Consider the following 21719-nt stretch of genomic DNA (forward strand, 5'->3'; position numbering starts at 1 on the left):
ATATACACAATAATTAAATCAACCTACCTTTTTTGAAGATGATTATTCAATTCTGTAGATTTTCATTTTTCATTGTGTTTTTATAAAATATAAATTTACCTTAGCAGTTTTGTTTATATTTAAAGTTAGTAACTTTAAGTTACTTTAGTAGGCACTTTACAATAAAGAAAACAGTCCATAAACAGTACCTTTACCACTTTTTTCCAAGTTAGGCACTATATACCAATAGTTTTTACTGCTATTATAATATGAATGTCGATACATGAAAAAACCAAGTGTTGGTACTTGGTTGTAGGAAACACATGTGTTCAAGCTGTGACCAGACAACTAGTTAAAATATGATTACATTATATTACAGCGGAGTGCTCCAATGGTTAAGGAGTTATTTTCGTTAGGATTAAATTAAAAAACATGTGAAGCCGTTGAAGCTCACAACTAGTTCAGCTACAGTTAATATAGCTAGAGATGGGAATTTTACAATACAATTTTTTTTAGTAAGTTTTATTACTGTATAATATTTTTGTTTATTAAATTTAATAGGAACTCAATAACATTTATATTACCATTTTTTTTTATTATGTACTAAAAAATAAAAATATTATAAAATCAATAATATCACTAAGCTAACTAATGTACCACCCGTCCACCCATTAATACAAATTATATAGGTAGTAGTATTTATATAATTACTTATAAGTATTGTGAATAAATTATGTGAACTTGAAATTATTTCAATTTCGGAAAAAATAACAAAAAACTAACCAACTTATAACTATAAATAATATAATAGTATTGATTTTTTTTTTTAATAAAATGTAATTTTACTAGCGAAAGTGTTATTCATAAAATTCATCGTCGCTTAAAATATTTCGTTCATCAGATAAGTTATCTGATTCAACTATATTATCTGTATTATAATCTTCTTCTGTTGTGTCTTCACTATCATTCGCATGATATAAATTATTTGATAAATATTATTATTAGGAATACCCAAATACTTATATTTCGTTGAATGCGGGGAATGGACGAATGGTATAATTGCGATAAGAATAGAAATCTTTGTTTTACCAATATTCTCATAATATCCACGTATCAATATCGTAAACATTGAATAGGTTGTGTAATCTGTAGCACGATAAAATATAAAACTAGTTATATTGATATCATGCGTTGTGGATAACATGGAAGTCATTATCCACTGTTGTGCACAAGAAAACAAGTCAAGTAAGTGGTTGATACATTTTAGAACGGTACAATTTATGTACATTTACATAACCCTTAAAATTTACCAGGTAAATTTACTGAGCACCTATCTCTAGGTATTAAGTATACATAATATATAATTAAATAAGAATAATATGCATTTAATTTTAATAAAATAAAATATTTTCATATTTCTAATTCTAACACATGCGGGTTGTGCTCTATATACTAAAAATGTTGGTATGTGGTGATTTCCTAGGATTCATGGACAAATCCAAAACTTCATATTTTAAATCAGAAAAATTAACTTCATCCTGAAAATGTATAATATTATATTGTTAGATGTTGGTATGATTTATGCTATTTTTCTTATTAATATAAATAATATACTAATTACAACTAAGTGTTCCTAACTAAATAATAATTCTAAAAACTCGAGTTATTTTTTTAAAAAAAGCTGTTAATTAAAAATGTATTGGAAGTATTAGAATTTTAAGATAGTACCACTCAAATTATATTGATGGTCATCGTATTTTTGAAAAAATAATTATTTGCTTATATAAAAAAAATACTAACATATTATTTGGATTAAATATTAAAAATATACTAAACAAAGTAAATAATACATACATACATACATACATACATACATACATAATTAAAATCAAACAATAAATTATTAAACTAGTGGTAATTATTTTCAATAGCTATTTTATATATTATCTCTAACTTTAAATATATTATTGAATTTAAATAGATATCTACTATTTAATAGAGATAAACACAACTATTATTTCCTTGGAAAACTATTAAGTAGATAATTAATCTATCAAGAATATGGATTCTCTTGTAATGCAAGTAATACGCAATATAGAACATCCCTCTGCTGTACAACACCAAAACACAGAAGATATCTGTATTTTTCATAATTGTTTCTGTAAATTATTTCGAACATCTGTCTACTCACAGTGTGATATCTCTTGGAATAATATTGTGTTTCCAAAGAGAATTGGATAGAAAAATTCAGCATGAATTGTTACAAAAGATTATATACAAAAGTTATTTTTGATGAGAATGTTGGTTACAGTGTTTTGGAGTTGTACAGCTGAGTCATCTCACCAGTTCTTTTCAATCTTTACGGATAAAGGAGAGTTACTTCAGCAATAATAAACCCACAGCCGAACCTATTTGAGACTTGAGTTATCGAATTGAAATTTTGAGGCTGGATTAATATTATAATGTCAAGTTCCATCAAGAAAGGATTTTTAAAATTTTGATTTTAAAGGGTTGAAATCGGCAAAAATAAATTGTTTACGAACAAATTGTATATCTATAATCTATACACATATTTTATAGCACAGAGATATGCAATCATAACTTTCTGTCAAAAATAAATAAATAAATAGAAAACACATAAAACTTATATTAGGTTAGGTTCTGGTTCCTATAATTTTAAAATTTTTTGGATTCTAGAACCGTTTTGAATTTTATTTATCTAGATTATTTAATAGGGTGAAAGTACACAAAATTTTTTACAACTATTATGTCTTATAATGATATCAAAAGCTACTGGCCAATATTCCTATTAAATTTTGACTACAGGATCTCTGAAAGACTTATATATAACCAAATTGCAGAAACTGTGAATAAATCGATCCCAGTAGAAAAGGCTATTATCGTTAACCACAAACATTGAAGATAGTTATAAAAAAGGGTTGTACTCCGTAGTCCTTATAGACCTTATGGCAGCATATGATACAGTGTATGGCTCAATTGGCTAATCACTAATCGCCTATGGGTGACCATGCAAAAAAATAAGTGGAATCATAAACAGTATGCCGAGTAACAGATTTTTCAATGTAGTTAAAGGTAATAAAAGGATTATGCAAAGAAAGCTAAATAATGTCTAGCCACAAGGCTTTGTATAAGCCCTCATACTTTTTAATTTATATATCAGTGACCTACCCAAAACAAAGTCGAATAAATAATTTAAGCAGCCTATATAGCTCTTCTATGTTAGGAAAAGACATACAAACTTGTGAAAAATACCTACCGGAAGACCTGAATGAATTCAATAGTTACTGTAACAAATGGAGGCTCTCGTCAAATCCAACTAAACTGAGGTACACTATTCCATCTCAACAACAAAATGCCAAGACAGGATATAAAGGTGGTCTTTAACGAGCAACGAATAGGGTTAAGTACTAAACATATCGAGGAATACAATTGAACCGAACGTTTTCATACAGAGAACTTAACCAAGGTGGAAGCAAAGCATAAGAATCGAAACAATATAGTACATAAATTGGCTCAAACAACCTGAGGTCAGATCGAACTCTGTTAGGATATCTGCACTAGTCCTCACCTACTCAGAAACCAAGTTCTGTGCACCAGTGTGGATTGAGAGCTCACCCACAAGTAAAATAGATACCCAACTAAACACAACAATGAGACCAATCTCTGTAATAATCAAGTCAACACCAGCTTCTTGGCTACCTCATGGCTTAAACAGAAGCTTACCCAAACACAAGTACACGAATAACAAGCTTAGCTTAAGATTAATATCTCGTAAGCCTCCCTGGGAGCTGGCACAAAAATTAAATAACAAAAACCATAACCTTAACTTTTAAAGGTATTGATGAATGGAATCTAGAAAACTCTGACAAAAAAAAACATCATTTAACAAAAAAAAAGTTTTACAGTTTCAACCACCCCAGAAGGAAAGGGTGACTTTAAACAGACTTAAGAACGGTTACAGGAAAAAAAGGAAAAATGCTGTGTAAATGGAGACTTGGAGATCACCACAATTTGTTTGCGGACATGATACTCAGACAGCCAACCACATCGTGGAAGAATGTCCAGTATGCAATATACAATGCGGAGTGAAACACCTCCATAAGACTACAACAGTGGCAAAAAACTGATTAACCAACAAGGACATTAGAATTTAAAGCAATGTAAATACAACCCAGACTTCAACACCTAATCATTAAATATACTTAACTAATTCTAACTATTTAGGTTTCTATATTTTATCAACTTACATCTTTTATTGAAGTATTTTATTGTTGTTCAATAATTTATTGTTATCTTATGCTGTTTAGTGTTGAATTAAATCATTCGATAAATAAATTAAGAACTATTATACATACTTCAATACTACTTTTTGAAGAATCTGCATCAATATCTTCTTCAGGTTCTTGTTCCTTTTTTTTATAAGCAATACGCATATCATCTATCCATTCATCATAACGTACATTCCATCCTTCATAATGCACGTAATATTTCATTACTCTTTCAATATCACACACATTAATGACCTAAAAATGTATAATACTTAACTCTTTTGATTATTTTAAGCAATACTAATTTTAACATATTTCATAATATCAAAGTATTTTGGATATGGGATGATGATTAAACTCAAATTTAACCTAAGATCAAAAAAATCATTCAAGATTAAAGCTGGCAAAGCGAAAGTGTGAGAAACATGATGAATTTGATACAAATATAGTTTTAGATAGTTTTAGAGATGACTAAAATAAAGAAATTAACTTTTGAATAAGAATTGTAAACAATAAAAACAAAGTAAATCCCAAAAAATAAGCGGGTTAGTGGGTATTGCTCTGCTGAACATTAGGTGTCTAGAGAGTCACTGCAATGGATATGTAAATTTGATTCAATGTTATAAAATCATTGTATACAATAAATGATTTCAAGCTTAAAATAACTATAAAAAAAAACTAGGTATGTCATAAATTAATAAAACCTTGCACACAATTTGTTGATTTACGTGTGAATATTCAATATATTGTAACTTCAAACAATCGGAAAAATGTATCTGTCTTTCCGGTAAATTTTTTTGTTAGCTGTACAAAGAACCCTGAGGGGAGTCTTGCATTAAATGTTCAAAGTTAAAAATAAATAAATAATATCTTCACAGACAATTCGCCAATTTTCATGATTTTGATGAGTTTTGTCAAAGTTAAAACTTTAGAACCTCATTAAAAATTATTTTTTTTTTAATTTCCACTAACAACTTATAAAGGAATGTTGTATTACATTTTTGATTTTTTACAGGACAAAAATTTTTTTACTGACAATAATTTAAAAAAAACTAATAAGACTGAGTGTTCTTATGCAGTTATGCCTATAAAAAGCTCAAAAAGGGAAACACAATAAATTGCTCACATTAAGATTTTCTAAAAATTGCATGTGTCTAGTCATTTTCTTTAAAGTTAAGCTAAAAAATCTAGATTTTTCATTAATTGTTGATTTGTTTATCTTTTTTTATTATCCCAAAAGGTGATGACGGACATAAATAAAAACCAACACATCATGGTAAAAACAAAACATTCATCGCTCCACTCAGAATCTAAAATAAACTATCACTATTAAGTAAAAGTTACATCAAACTCTAACATTGTAAAAGAAACACTGATTTATTTATTCATAATATTTATAAGTTATAGGTTAACCTAATAAATAGTAACAAATGATCAATAAATAATTAATTTTTTTTACGCATATAGTTTGTTTAAAATGATTAAAAATAAAAATTTTTTATTTAGCTAAAGTTGAATAAATTCATAATATTTTTGTAAAACAATAAATACATTTTTTTAAGTATTTAAATAACTTACTTTTGCATCATAAGTTATGTCACCATAGTAAACAACTAAATTATCTCCAACGACCACGGATGAATCTTTATCAAATGGTACATTTTCTATGTTACTAAATTAACAAAAACATTATACCAATATTAAATAATATAAAATATGTAGAACTGATTTATATTATATTATAGTTTATAAACATACATAGATGTAGAAATTGTACCATTTGAAGACACTTTCTCCTCTTTATCGTCCTTTTTCTTTCTAAGGGTTTTCTTCTTTTCAGTTACGTCCTTCTTTTTAATTTTACCTAGATTTTCTATAAGGAGTCCAGGCAGTGTCGGCTGTAGAACAGAAGCACTGTCAGCAAGATCACTTAATATCGATGCTCTCCTTGATTCAGAGCGTAAATGTATATTAGTAAGCTAAAATAATAAAACAAAAAATAGTTTTTAAAAACTTATCTTAATCAATATTAAAAATCATAAGTTAAGATTTTATTTTCAAAACCAAACTACATTTAGGAACTATACAAAAAATATCTAGCGCCTATTAAAATGAAATGGAATATAATAGTTATAAAATGAAGTACATTATCATTAATCTTCTTTCATAAATTTAAGTTAAATATAATCGCGATTTCAGAAAAATAACAAATTTGGTATAGTTTTTGTTTTGTATGATTAAAAAAATACAGAAAATGCGTACATTGAATTTAAAGTAAGTCAATCAATAAGTCATCATTGTTAAAATCCAAATTAAAAAATTAAAGAATATCACTTATTATTTTTACTGTATTACCCAGTACAAATTTAAATTCTTAACTAAATTAATTAATAAAAAGCATAATATATAACAATGTTATATTTTACTTTTGGTACTTCTTCGTATAGTTTTTCTTTATTTGAAACATGGGTATAAGAAATTCCTCTATTCAATTTTTTGAATGACATATCTTCAAAATAAGTTTTAACTTGTTCTTTGATTAATCTTTTTTTTTTCATATTAGTTTTTAGTATAGATTTTCCATGTACATTTATTTTATACATTTTATTTTCTACTTTTTTATCTCCAAAGATTTGATTATCGTCTACTGCATCAGAATCCATCTCTTTTTTGGGGATTTTTTTTATTTCTTTTTTAGTTTTAGAATTTCTAACTGGAGCTTTTAAATCTCTTATTTTTGGATCCATTTCAATAATTGTTTATTAAGCGACATACTTTTAGCAATATCATCTTTTTTTTATCACCTTTGAAATTCCTTCATTGTTCTTCAAAAGTTTTTCTACAGTTTTTAAAGATTTGGCTTTTTTTTTAGTTACAGTAGAATTCTTATTTTTTTTATCTTGTAATTCATTATTTACATTTTTATTTTTATCAGTTGCTGATGAGGTGCTAGGAAACACCTTATTAACATCCCTAATAATGCTGCGACTAAATTTGCTGCTCGACCTTACTCCCCTTGAATGACTCCACATAGTAGATCCGAGTTTTTGATAAAAATCCTCAAAACTATGTAAATATCTGTAATACAACACAAGAAAATTATTAATATTGTATAAATTGCCTACATTTGTATTGTTAAAAGACTAGGTAAATTTATAAAATACATTTTAATTTTTATATTTTTTTTTATTATTTATTAATGCAATATATTTGAACTATTTGAAGTTTTAAGAGCATTAGTCTATATTATGAGTTAAAATAAAATCTAGTTTTGTGACTCATTTTGTAATTTATACAATATTTAATTATTGGATGATAATTAAATTTATATGAAAAACCAACATCAATTTGTAATTAGGTAACACATTGCCTTCGCATTTTTAGAATCCAATATTTCAAATATAAAACGTAAGTTTTAAAATTGTATACAACAATCTTTCTTTACCATGTAAGTACTTGAAAAAATATATACAGTCAACTCACTAAAAAATAAATGAGTGATAATTAATAACATTTTTTTTTCATGTGGCTTTGAAAGAATATAAATTGAATATTAAAAATGTTGAATGCCAATCATAAAATACTTTCATAATATTTATTTAAGTTTTTACAGAAATGTTAAAAGAATTTGTCAAACAAACCTAATTTTGCACAACAGTTGATTAAGAACAGAAAATGATTTTATTTTAAATTGCGATTTAGAAGCTTAAACAATTACTCAAAACATTAAAAAACTCTGTTTTCCCAAGTTATAAATTAATTTGGATAAGATACTAGATACAATAAAATGAAGAAATATAAACATAAGAAAATATAAAATTTAATAAATTCTAATTTATTAACTGAGATATCCAATATAATATTAATAAATAATCAATATGAGCTTTGTGCATAACTCTATGTATTGCAACTTCAAAAAAAAACACCAAATTTCGAAATTATCCATAAACTTTGTAATAAGGTGTATTATGGATGTATTGATTTTTTTTTAAATTTTAGTTTATTTTTCATTTAAAGAATAAAAATAATAATGAATGTGAAAAACAAAATAATACATCTGGTATTTAAATACATAAAACAATTTTTATATTAAATTTGTATTTTAATGACATAATAAAATGTATGTTTAAAATAATTCATATAATCAAGATAATATTATTTACGGAAACGTTTTTATGGAAATTATCAAGAATTACACTATATTGATATTTAATTAAATTAAAATTGATAATTGAAGTATTTTTTTAATATTTAAAATTAATATATTGGAAAATCAAAGAAAGCTTATAAAACATTTTTCTATGAATTGAATGCTTTTGATTTAAAATTATAAATTTTTTTTATTATTTTAGTCTCTATCAGGGGTGGGCAACTCAGTTACTAGAGCACCAGAGCATAGAAAGCAAAGTAATAAAGAGTCATTCAAAATATACATTTTAATCGGTTTTAAATAAATTATAGAGTATAGACGATAGAATTTAAAACTGTATGATGTAATTTGAAAATGTAGTTTGGGCTAGATTAAGAAATGCTCAGGTACCAGGTGCAGCCAGTGGGCCCTCAGTTGCCAACCCCTGGTCAGATGAATATAACTAGCTCTTAATAATTAATATATTTACTGTGTATAACAATGTTGAATACGAAGATATGATTATGGTTTATATCCAGCTTTATTTGCAACCAACTTCCATAGTTTACCTGTATTTACTTTATTACACCCACCGTAATTATTGACAACCTAAAAATAATTAAATAATTATTAATTATTTTTAGTCATTTAAGTGGTTATTATTTGTAAATAATCTAGCAAATTTGAATGAAACATATTAAGAGGATTAATTTTATTGACTTGTTTGTTTGTTTTACAGAAGTGTAAAATAGAAAAATTATGTAATTTCTTTTAAGTTATATTTTTACACTAAACAATTATTTTATAAAACACGATTATCTACTAAAGTCTGAAGACAAGTTAAGAATTTTGGCCCCCAAAACTGTTTTTATGAACTAAAAATTAGATTAAATAGATTTAAATTAAAAATGTAATAATTATACAAATTGTTATTAGGTTAGTGCCGTTTAAATTAATAATAAATGAATAAATAAACCACTAGTAGTCACGAGACCAGAATAATGACTATATTATATTATTGTGGACAAGAATTCACAAAATGTAATACTATTTTGTTATATAAAAATTGTAATATTAATTGTAGACAAGGTTATGGCGTAATACAATTGTGAAAAAGCCAGTGGGACACCTCCCCTTAGAAATTTTGTTCTGTAATATTTTTCTTTTTATTATAACGGACCGTAATATAATATAGTAGTAGTATTTAGTATTTACTATTTATTACTTTTTGCTTCTATAATTTTTTTTTTATCTATGACGGCTTTTAAAATAAGGATTGAGGATCATAATATAAACAAAATACATTAAATTAGTTCATAAGAAAATTGTAGTACCTTTAATTTAGTTTGTCTATAAATTAATGAATTAATGATAATGAGTTCTCAGAAATAAAATATATAAATTAAACTTAATGTGAGTCAAACTCACTATAGAGAAGTTAACGCCGAATCTTAACCTGAGTTGATACCTTGATCAAGAGTATTTTTTGAGGGATTATTTATTTATTTAAATAATAACTAGTTGTGTAAAATAGTTAGATTTAAATTGGTATAAGACCTTAAATAAATAACAGTGATGAAAATGTATAAAAAAATTATAATTTTTTGAATTTAAAAATAAAAGATTTCAACACCTAATTAATATGTTAAAGAAGCACAACTTGCTATTTACTCTCCCAATAATATCCCATGAAAAACATTCATTATTGTACAACATGAATTAATCAAATACCTTAAACAGTTTGTATAAATCAACATCTATCCCATTAATCACAGGAGCTTGATTAAGAGGAGTTCCTCGGTCATCCATAAATTTAAATAACTGTGCGACAAAATGGTCCTTTTCTTCAATAGACTCTTTGTCAGAATTCTAATAAAAAATAATGTATTAGATAAAACATATCAATAGTAAAATGTAGTATTGATCGAGTACTCGACTATGGAAAAATGTTCGAATTGAGTTCAATCACTAAACTCTTTTTTCAAATAATTGGTTGAGTATTAAACTACTTTGGAGTACTCGAATTTGAACTCAACTCTTATTGAAAAAATTGAAACTCGACTCGAAATTAAAAAACAATACTTATCCAAAACTGGTAAAATACTAAAATACTTTTTTAATAAATAATAATTTTAACAATACTTCAAAACTATAGTGGGGATTAAATTAACATAGTACTCCCACTAGTTATTTTTTACATAAACATACTTACATCACTATCAACAGCTTTATTATCTGTAGGAATACAAATTTTACCAACACCAAATAGCAAATTTCTATCCCAGTGTGGTGGGAGTTCGTCTTTGTCAAGAAATAATAGTGCTTTTTCAACGGCTAAATAATAATAATAATAATAATAATGATGCATTTAAATAGAAAACACATATGATCAAAATTTAATATTTACCAGTTTTTAGTGTAGGATTCTCCACTCTAGCTCCAATTTCTTTAGTAAATTCGGTAATATCTTTTTTTGGTACAGCATAGCTATATTTATAAAGTATGAAAGTTAATACTGTAAGTTAAACTAAGAAACTTTAGAAGTGTTTACTATTTTCCATCCTTAAATGAACGAACTAGGTAGTCTTCTACAACATTAGCTCTGACTGAGGATTGTAAAGTGGGTGCCACTACCAAACAAGGTAACCAATTGTCTCTTACTTTCTTTTTATCATGAGTTTCTACACAAACTACTTTTCCAATATCTTTTCCCTCCATTACTGAAGCTTCTTTTGCTCCACTTTCCCGTTACTATTTATAACAAATAGTTTAACTTGAAACTGAAATATGCAAGTAACTACTTTTTAAAATATTTATATGTATGTAAGCAATTACCCAAAACTTTTCTAAATTTTCTGCTTTGACAAACTTGTGTTACAGTGGTTTTTACAGGAGTAACACCAATATGTTCAGTGTGATAGAGGAAGTTGATCAAGAGAAGCACGAGCAGCAAAGTGTCTTCCACTTTTAAAACATAATGCTCTTCTTTTTAAACATGTTATATCTCCATCATCAATTACTGAAAAATAACAAAATTAAATAGACACATATTTGAATATAATTTTAAAAAAGTTATTCATACCAATAGTATAAACACTACAGGCATTAAATTGTTTAATTTTTGTTTGAACCAATTCTTTTTTGAGGATATACTATAAGAATATTTAACCTTAACAGAAAAATATACATTTTATAGCTTGAATGTATTAAATTAATTTTTTTTATGATAGATAAATTGTTACACTTTGCATTGTACAGTTTTTTATATTAATTTAATTTTTGCTTTGTAAAATGCCCCTTTGTACTTGACACTTACTTTTGTTCCAACAGCAAGGAAAGGTGGTTCATCCAAATTATCCAATATTTTACAAAAAAATATTATTTTTTTCTATTTAATAACAGTGTAGCTTTGAAGCAGGTTAATTTATACGCATTCTAAATAGACAGGCATGAAATTCAATAATTAAGGGTATGCTTAGCATGATATTGAAGTAAGCCTAAAAAAACTCATAAATACTGAATCAATAAACAACACTAACTTAACTTTGTTGATACTTTAACTAAATGTTTTATTTACGTCAACTCTAACTACGAGATATTGTCCGAACTGTATAAAATGTAAAAAACAATTAATTTAATATTTGCATAAAACTTAATCAATAGTAAGACATAATTTAAAAAATCCAAAATATTTGAGTAAGATATAAATATTAATTAAAAATTCACAGTTGATATTTTTTATCAGACCTTTAACATGGAAGGCTCATTTTTTTGATTAATTATTTACCTTCAGTTAGTAGTGGGTTAACCTAACCAACACTAAACTACATAGACAAAAATATATTGCAGCACACTTTATTCTACAGACACACCTAATTAGTAATTTATAGAGCTCGGATTTCAATGCATTTTTGCATATTGCGTATTGAATGCAGACATTTACAAAAATCAACAGCTGCCGATCTTAGATACGGAAGTTCAACATTGAAGCAGACTGGATGACACAACTAAGTCTCTGTTTCGAGGCGCTTCGCGTTATTATAGACTACATGCATCGATGGAGTGAAAAATGTACTGTCCAGGGCTTCACCGAAATAGAATAGGTGTCTCAGTTCAAGATCGGCAAAACGGAGAACCATAAGTCCATAACCGTTCAGATTCGGACGGGTAGACGAAATTTTAAGAATAATTATAAATAATAAATAATAATAACAATAATGGATAAGCTAACTGCATTGTGCATCAGGCATCCTTACCGGCAATCTTTTTAGTTCTTCTTATAAATCCACAGGTATCCATAGATCCGTGCACAAATCATAATCCGTTTTCCTCAAAATTCTGCTGTGCCCATAGATATTAATTAATTAATTATTATCTATGTTCGCAGTCGACGATAGCCGAGGTAAATTACCTTCTTTGATAGCTTGGTCCTTAGTGACGCGTAGAGAATGTTTGTTGTTCAGGCAGTGGTCGCGTCGTCGCAGTTATATGTTATCTATGGTGGTCACCGATCAACAATCAATGTATGATTGCTGGTGGACGGTAGTCCGTATTAGTTCCCGGAGCGTTGTGTTCTGCTACGCAGTGTGACCAATATGAGTTCGTACTTTTGTATACGTCACGAAAATTGCAATAACTGTGTATAATATAATATGACACAGACATCTTCTTAATATATCAAATGGTAAACGTTTCGCTTTTTTCCCCCTGGAGTCTAAGACCCGTCGGCGTTTCTTCCACGGGTTTTCGGGGCCCGGCCAATAGGAGCGCGAAAAAATATTAATTAATGATCTAAATCAGCAGTTCCTAACTCATGGGCCACGGCCCACTTGTGGGCCTCAAGCTGCATGGTACTGGGCTGAGAACCATATAAATATATAATATTTAAAATAATATTATTATATAGGCACTTTTAGCATATATTTAATAATATTTCTGGTTTCAATAATATTTATCAATATTATCTACACTCTGTAGTATCAAATTAGTGTATAATTAACGCTAAATATAAATATAGGAATAAAATGAATGTTGAAAGTGATTTAATTCTAAAACTATCCAGTTTTCTTTCCGATATTGATTCTCTCATGAAAGACAAGTAATGTCAAAATCACATTAAATTGTTTAACTTGTGATTAAGTTTATTAAGTTGTTTTCCATGATAAACAATTGATTTTTTGATTTTTTTTTAGTTCTAACAAGTAACAACTGATGTTCGTATGAGCTATTTGTGGGCCTCAAAGGTTTTTTTTTACAAAATTGGTGGTCTGCAAAGCTAAAAAGGTTGGAAACCGCTGATCTAAATATATGGATTGATAATTTAGAGATTAGGTTTGGATACAAATTCAGGAATATTTTTCTAGTGTATATTCAAAATAACATTTTTATTTCTGTGTTTTTGAATTGCGTGTGAAAATCATTAACTAGGTCGAGTTACGTTCGTAGATTTTTCACGACGGAGCCAAGTCACATGAGTAGTTTTTTCGCTACAGAACCTAGTTGCGAGCCGGATTCATCAAACAAGGTCAGATTTCAAAACTCGGTAAAAATTTTACTTAAAGCAATCCAAAAATAGATTAATTTGTTCAAATTAAAATGAGTTATAGGTATAAGACATATATATACATAAAATGAATAAAAATGTATAGATATATAACGAAAAAACCAAAGGTATTTTTACATAATTAAAAATTTTCAGTTTTAAGTCAACAAATTGATCAAAATTCAATAAATCACAGTAAAAATTGATGTGTGCTATAAGAGGTAAGTGTTTTGATCAAAAATTACGATAAAAAAATTCATTTCACTTTTAATTTATTAAATTGGAAAATGCATTTTTATATATTTCTGAAGTTTTTTCTGTTAGTATAAAAAATACTAGTGGAGTATAATCGCCATTTTTAGTTACTTGAATAATGAAAAGTTGACAAAATTGCTTAGGACAACTCTTAAACGTACCATCAACATAATATAATGCATTAATACATCAGATTAAGTTAAATATTTAAAGTTAATTTGTGTTGAAAACGCTACAATATTTTTTTATTTTTTTTTTTAAACAATTAAAAAAACACAATTTATTTGTATTTTATGACATTTTATTAACCATTGACTTATTAAGTCAAATTTTACAAAAAAAAAAGACAGCCAAGCAACTACTACAATTAATGGTGTAATGTCAACATTACAAGACAAAAGGTCTAATGAGTTTTTAACTATCGTGGGATGATATCACTAATTTTTCAAAACAGTTTGGTATTTATTTGAATAATGAAGAGTACTCAAAAAAAGGGAAACCAGTTAAGAATCAATGTTTAAAAAATGTTCTAGTTACTTCAACAATTGGAACTCGTGAGAAAAATTGAACAATTGAAAAATATTGGAAAGCTGATATATAACACAATCATTGATAATATAACAAATATAACTAATAGAATAAAAACTACAACTTTTGATGAAAGCCAAAAATTGGTAAAATCAACTGATCATTTTTTTTTACTTGGTTTCGATGGTTCATTAGAATTCATTGAGTATTATTATAGTCATAACTTAAAAATAAAAAAGGATATTTTAAAAGCTGAAATGATGATTCTCAATAACTATTTAAATTCCCAAATTAAAAATTGGGATTCAAATTCAAGATTTGCTATCAACAGTTACAATAGAATTGTATCCTAATTTGCACAATTTGTTACAAGTGGCACTAAGTATACCTGAAGCTCAGCTTCATGCTCGCAGTCCTTCTTAGCAATGAGAAGGATTAAAAATTGGCTAAGAACTACCTACTATGATTCAAAATCGATTCAGTAATTTTTCAATAATACATATAGAAAATGAATTAGGTAATCAGACATAAATTGAATCAAAACGAAATCCAGAAGGATTTGTCAAATGTGGTTCAAGTAGAATTCAGTTAACACTTTAACGGTTTAACACTAACATAATTTATTGTTCCTAGGTGACTTAATATTTTTTTTTTCAAATTTATTATTTTATTATTTCAGTACAAGAAGTTAAAGACACTTAAATTATAGTTTAAGAAAACATTACATTTATGTTAACATGTCATTTTCAGTTTTTACTACAGTCCAAACATCAAAAACATAATTTCTAATATTATTTAAGACAACAGTTGAAGTTGTTGAATTTCTTCTGTATTAATTTTTTATTTAATTTTTGAATTTTTATTGATATTGTGATAGTAATAAAGTATACAATACGTTAATATATTTTAGTATGTTTGACATTTGCTCATTTTAGTATTAAGATATATTAAGATTATTTCAAACTACATTGATAGTTATTCCTGAATTTTTTCAGAAAATAATCTGGGGCTTGATGCTTGAGCACCCCCCCCCCCAACTAAATGTATCAAGCTCCGCCTATGAATTTAAATATACAATAATTGAAGGGCGACAATCCAAAATTGAGTTGAAACTTCAAATGTTGACTAAACGTACTATTTCTTTTGTTAATATCAATCTGAAGTTTGTCAATGACTCCAAAACGCACTATTTCCAATAGCAATAATGAAACAAAAGTGAACTATTTCCAAATTATGTCAAAACGTAGTATTTGACGTGTTAAATTATGTTTGCATTAGCTAAAATGACTCAAATGTACCAATTCCTTAAATGCTTACAAAAAGGGGGGTAAACCACTAGTCAATTTTTTGTACACCAGACTTCCAACCATGTGTACTTCCATGTATTTCCGTATACTTCCAAGTACTTCCAAGTACTTCCAAGTACTTCCATGTATTTCCGTATACTTCCAAGTACTTCCATATAATTCCAAGTATTTCCATACATTACTTTCTAATACTTCTATGTATATTTCTAAATATTTTAATTTACCTATAATTACTTTTCTAAATACTTTCAACATGTTATACATAACATGTTAAAATATTTTGGTACAATTTAATTTATTAGAAGCTTAAGTAACTGTTTGAAGTATCTATAATTTCACATCAGATAATCCAAAAAACTCTTTAGATTTCATATATTATGTAATTAAAAATGTATTATACTTGAAAGGGCAAAAAGCCAAAGAATATTAGTATACAAGTACTACTATACTAAAAATACATTAAACCAATGTTCAAGTATAGTTAAGCAAAATGTATTTTTATCAGGTTTGAACAAATAAGTTTATTAGTGTTAAATGCAAGTTTTAAGTAAGTACAGATTTAACACTTATATTAAAATGAATAAAATGTAGTTCTTTAAATATTAACAAGTACATACTTGTGCTATAACTACAAAAAAAAAAAAATGTGGGTACCTACCTATAAAATAAATTTGAAATTAATTAAATCAGATTCATTATGTACTCGACTACTCTGTCATTCATAGTATACCTACACAATTCACTATTAAAATTTACAACACTAACTATTAAAATTAGAATACCAAGTATACTCTAGTAATTTCAAGTCCCCACGAATAATATTTTTAAAATTGTAACAATAAAACTAAAATTGTTTTTCTTGGTAATTTAATATGTAATTTCATCCAAATTTGAACTTAAATTAACTATAAAAACAACTGTTTGTTTGGTCTTCGGATTTTTTTTTTTGTCTATAAACAGCTTAAAAATTGTTAAAATATTTTGAAAATTGTATTGAATAAAATAAATATATGGTGTAAATGTCAAATTTCTAGAATTACTCGTTTTAGAAAAACAACAAAATAAGAAGTTTAGTACAAGAGAAATTGATTGAATATCCAATGTTGTAATTCAAATGCTCATAAAATATATAATTTAACTTTCCGGTACCCTTTTTTTATTTGATAAACTTAAAGAAATTCATGAAGAATCTTGTGTTGAAATTTCAAATCATAGATTTAAAATGATAAATTTTTATGAATTTCTAACTCAAAATAAATTGCAAATTTTCGTGATTTTTTACTTATTTTGTCAAAATTTGAACTTTCAATGCTTATTAAAAAAAACGCTGTGTCTAGAGCACCGGGCGCCCGGTTCGATATTGGAGCGCCGGGCGCCCGGTTCGATATTGGAGCGCCGGGCGCCCGGATAGATAATGGAGCACCGGGCGCCCGGTAACACTGTAGAGTACCGGGTCACACTGTAAATTACCCGCTGCATTTGAATATTGGCGTCTAATTTAAATATATAATAATAGTTATTTTATTAGGAAAACCTTAATCGTTTATTTGGCCTTACTAATCTTTATAGGTATCTTTCCCTTCAACCTCATGAGTGTAGTACAGTACAGTACAGTACAGCACAGCACAGTATATAATATAGTTTTCAGTTTTGTTTTTTTCGAAGTTTAAAGTTTTTTCCAAATATGAAAGTTTTTGATGTTTTTTCTTCATTCGATGAATTTGAAAGAGTTTTAAGTCACTACAAAGACAAAAATTATGTCGACTATTATATCAAAGACTGCAAGACCCTGGCATCAATCAATGCTAAATTCCCAAATGGGAAAATGGTAACAGCATCAACCAAAATTAAATATTACTATATTAAATATTGTTGTGTGCATGGAGGATGCCACAAAAAAAAAAAAAATACTTTAGACCAACGTGTCACCTCGTAAGTACACTTATAGTTTATACATATTTATACATATTTCATTTTATATTACCTAGTTACAATATATAAAATATATAAATAAATTTATATTCAAATGTTTAAGTACAATGCGCCAATGTTGTGAAGCTTTTATTTATTTAAAAGCTTCAGCAAATGGACAACAGTTAGAAATAACTAAAATGAACGAGACTCATAACCACGAGATATCAAAAATATTGTACAGCCATCTTCCCAATCAGAGAAAGATCACACCGGAAAACAAGGCCATAGTTATAGAGTTGATGGATATGAAGGCGAACAAAAAACTTATACAAGATAAAATCATGAAAGAAAGCGGTAAAATAGTTACACTTAAGGATTTATCCAACATCCGTACCACAGCTGGTAAGAAAAATAATATTTTAGTTTAGTGCTTTTGATATTTCTAGTTTTTTTTGTAGGAAATCATTGTTCAAAAAATGATTTAACCGAAGTTGTAACTAAATTAAAGAGGAAATTCAACTGTACTGTAGAGGTATCAATAGACGAAGACAATAATTTAAACGGTATTTTTATTCAAGATATGATTATGGTAGAATCATTCAGTTCATTTCCAGAGGTAAATTATATTATATAAAAGTAACAAATTATAAAAATACTTTTTTTAATTTTTTTTTGTACAGGTAGTTTTTGCAGATGCCACGTACAAATTACTTGATCTGAGGCTTCCCGTTTATGTTTTAATGACTGAGGATGGCAACGGGAACAGTGAAATTGCAGCGATTGGACTGTTGGTAAATGAGGAAGAGTCAACTTTGCGTTGGTTTTTTGAAACATTCAAAAAGAACAACCCAATATCAATTCAAACTCGCGTATATGTAACCGACAAAGATATGAAGGAGAGAAAGGTAATAAGGCAAGTATTTCCAAATTCTTCATTAACAATATGCTTATTTCACACATTACGGACCTTCAATCGGGAAATAACATGTGAAAAAAGAAATATAACTCCCAAAGAAAGGGATGATGTGAAACTGATATTTCAAGAATTAACATACTGCAAATCCGAAGAAATAAATCCAAATAAAATGAAGCCTAAAGCGCAGTTTCTCAAGGAAAATGAAAGATACAACAAAGAAGATTTTGTTTTTAAATAATGACTGTTGGTATTCGGATAAATTCTGTATTTTTGTGATTTATTATACTATTATAAAAAGAATAAATATTAAGTAACTATTAAAGTATTAAAGTATTAACTATTAAATAATAACATTAATAACTCACTATATTATTATTTATTAATTTATTATCATAGACAAGTATATAATAAAAGATTATAATATTATTATCATATTTTTATAATTACAGTGTGACCCGGTACTCTACAGTGTTACCGGGCGCCCGGTGCTCCATTATCTATCCGGGCGCCCGGCGCTCCAATATCGAACCGGGCGCCCGGTGCTCTAGACACAGCGTAAAAAAAATATGACTACAAAAAAAATGTATTTTTAAAATATTTTTTAACTACTGTTGTAACAATATATTAGGTGCTTTTCTATACAACCGATAAAATTTGATTGTAATTTATAAAAAAAAAACTAAAAAGATTGAAAATTACAAATGTCTTTAAATAACTAAAAAACTTAAATACTAAATAAATTAAACTACATTTATTTAATAAATTTCATCATTTATAATGAGTAAGTATGGTAATAAAGGGCTGATAATAGTACTCAAGCTATTAAATATAAAATTTAATGTCAGGAACGACAATTTGAAATATTTCGAGTTCAAGAGTAAAAACTAAAAATTGATTATTTGCGTAATATTTATTTCAATGTATGTCCCCATCACTAATTATTTTTATAAATATCTGGAAAATGAATACATTTGTTTGAAATAAAACCATACAGTATAGGATAGCCAGTCACCACAAATTATAATAAAGCAATGTGCATATTTATAAACAAAAACAGCCAAAAAGTGCTGAAAACAGATCTCGCAAAATTATTAAACATGTATTTTTTATTAGTTTCAAATCATAGTCTTTATTTCAATTTTTTAACTTATTTTGAATTATTCTAGATAATAATAAGGTAATAATATGTAGTGTTGATTATTGTATCATACTGTTTTAAAATTTATTTTAATTATACTAAATCGAAATTCCATTACTATATAACTTACCTATCTAAATTCTGAAATCTACCTATTACATATTTATAATATAATTATATATTCTACTGACATATTATAGTTATTATATTTTATTTAAAACCTAACATTGAGTAAATAAATCTTTACAACTTACCAATTGACATAAAATAATTTGAAAAACTGTAGAAAAATTAACTTATGTGGTGTATACCTCGGTGTAGACATCAGTGTATATACAACGGACACGACTTCAGTCGGACTAGAGACGACTAAGCAAATAATTCTAAGCCAAACCCAACCATATTTATTTATAGCCAAGTTTAACCATATTTATTTAATTAAATAATAATTGTTTAATATCAGTACTTCCGAGTACTTCCACGTACCTCCAAGTACTTCCGAGTACTTCCACGTACTTCCGAGTACTTCCGAGTACTTCCACGTACTTCCGAGTACTTCCACGTACTTCCGAGTACTTCCACGGACTTCCGTGTACTTCCTAATACTTCCAAAGTATTTCCTAATATGTGTACACCTACTTCCATTAGTGGTTTACTCCCCTTTACAAAACATACTATTTCCGAAGTAAGTCATATTGCACTATTTCCCATAGTATTAACATAGGGAATGGAATTGAATTAAATGCATAACGTACTATTTCCATTGGTCTTAAATTTTTATACAACACATTTTTAGTTATATTATTGCTAAATTAAATTATAAATAAATATTGTGCAAATTACTGATTTTCAATTGCTTGTATATTTTATCAGCTGATAATAAAATAATTAAGTTTCTACCTCCATTATGATTAATAACAAATTGTGCCAAAACTACAGTCTTGTCTATTATCCCACAAGTCACCATAAAATCCTAATGAAAAATAAAATCATTATTCAAATTCAAGTCTATTAACAAAGTATGTGAATGTTATAATTCAATGTTAGATTTTACTATTACTTTGAATAAATTGTGTAAATATAGTGATTGATTAATAAAATTAAAATGGATAAAATACATTAAAATATGTTCTAAGCAACAATTATTCCAAGATGATGTAAGTTTCAGCTTAAAATGCTTTTATTATTTTATAATCTAATATTACTATCAAAAATAAATTACATAAAACATTACTCTGTTAATTGTGTACAGGATATGTTGAGTTCAAGTGAATCAACATTAAATATATCAGACAGTGTATTTGATTTTTACGAGTATGGGTGTATCAGTAGTCATGAAGAAAAGGTACTTAATGAAACACATATTTTCTAAGCAGTAATATTAATAACTGATAGATACTCATACATATTTTGTTTTAGTCAATAATGTAGGTATTGTACATTTGTATAGGTACTTAATAGTACCTAATAATAATATTGTAGGTACTTATAGATGGCCACTATTATTTAAAAATCAATAACATTTTAAAAATATTTAAAAGCCAGACTGGTATGTTAAATATTATTATATCTATCTAAGATGTTAAAACTTGTAAAATAAAATATTTTGTACCTTAAGCAATATAATATCGTTCCAAAACCTAAATGTCATAACTTTACTTCAAATGTTTTTAATTTATGTTATTATAATTTAAAAATTAGTGTTTTTAGGTTTGGAACAGT

General features: G+C 26.9%; 1 protein-coding gene and 1 pseudogene across 1 annotated transcript; one reads left to right on the forward strand and one right to left on the reverse strand.

Annotated features, from left to right (window-relative positions):
* Nucleotides 1-1411: 1411 nt before the first annotated feature.
* LOC111041425 lies at nt 1412-16208 on the reverse strand (annotated as a pseudogene).
* A 1308-nt stretch (nt 16209-17516) lies between these two features.
* On the forward strand, nt 17517-19184 carry LOC111041427. The gene is made up of 3 exons (XM_022325693.1): nt 17517-18345; nt 18402-18559; nt 18624-19184. Exons 1-3 carry the CDS (start codon nt 18069-18071, stop codon nt 19095-19097), a joined length of 909 nt encoding a protein of 302 aa, XP_022181385.1. The 5' UTR covers nt 17517-18068; the 3' UTR covers nt 19098-19184.
* Nucleotides 19185-21719: the final 2535 nt, after the last annotated feature.

This window comes from Myzus persicae, unplaced genomic scaffold, assembly GCF_001856785.1.
Source record: "Myzus persicae strain clone G006 unplaced genomic scaffold, MPER_G0061.0, whole genome shotgun sequence".
NCBI lineage: Eukaryota > Metazoa > Arthropoda > Insecta > Hemiptera > Aphididae > Myzus > Myzus persicae.

What these genes read in the sequence shown, in the direction of transcription:
- LOC111041427 (XM_022325693.1), top strand. Translation starts at nt 18,069, where the DNA reads ATGCGCCAATGTTGTGAAGCTTTTATTTATTTAAAAGCTTCAGCAAAT. An exon ending in CAACATCCGTACCACAGCTG is followed by an intron (nt 18,346 to 18,401) that starts GTAAGAAAAATA and finishes TTTTTTTTGTAG; the next exon opens with GAAATCATTGTTCAAAAAAT. An exon ending in CATTCAGTTCATTTCCAGAG is followed by an intron (nt 18,560 to 18,623) that starts GTAAATTATATT and finishes TTTTTTGTACAG; the next exon opens with GTAGTTTTTGCAGATGCCAC.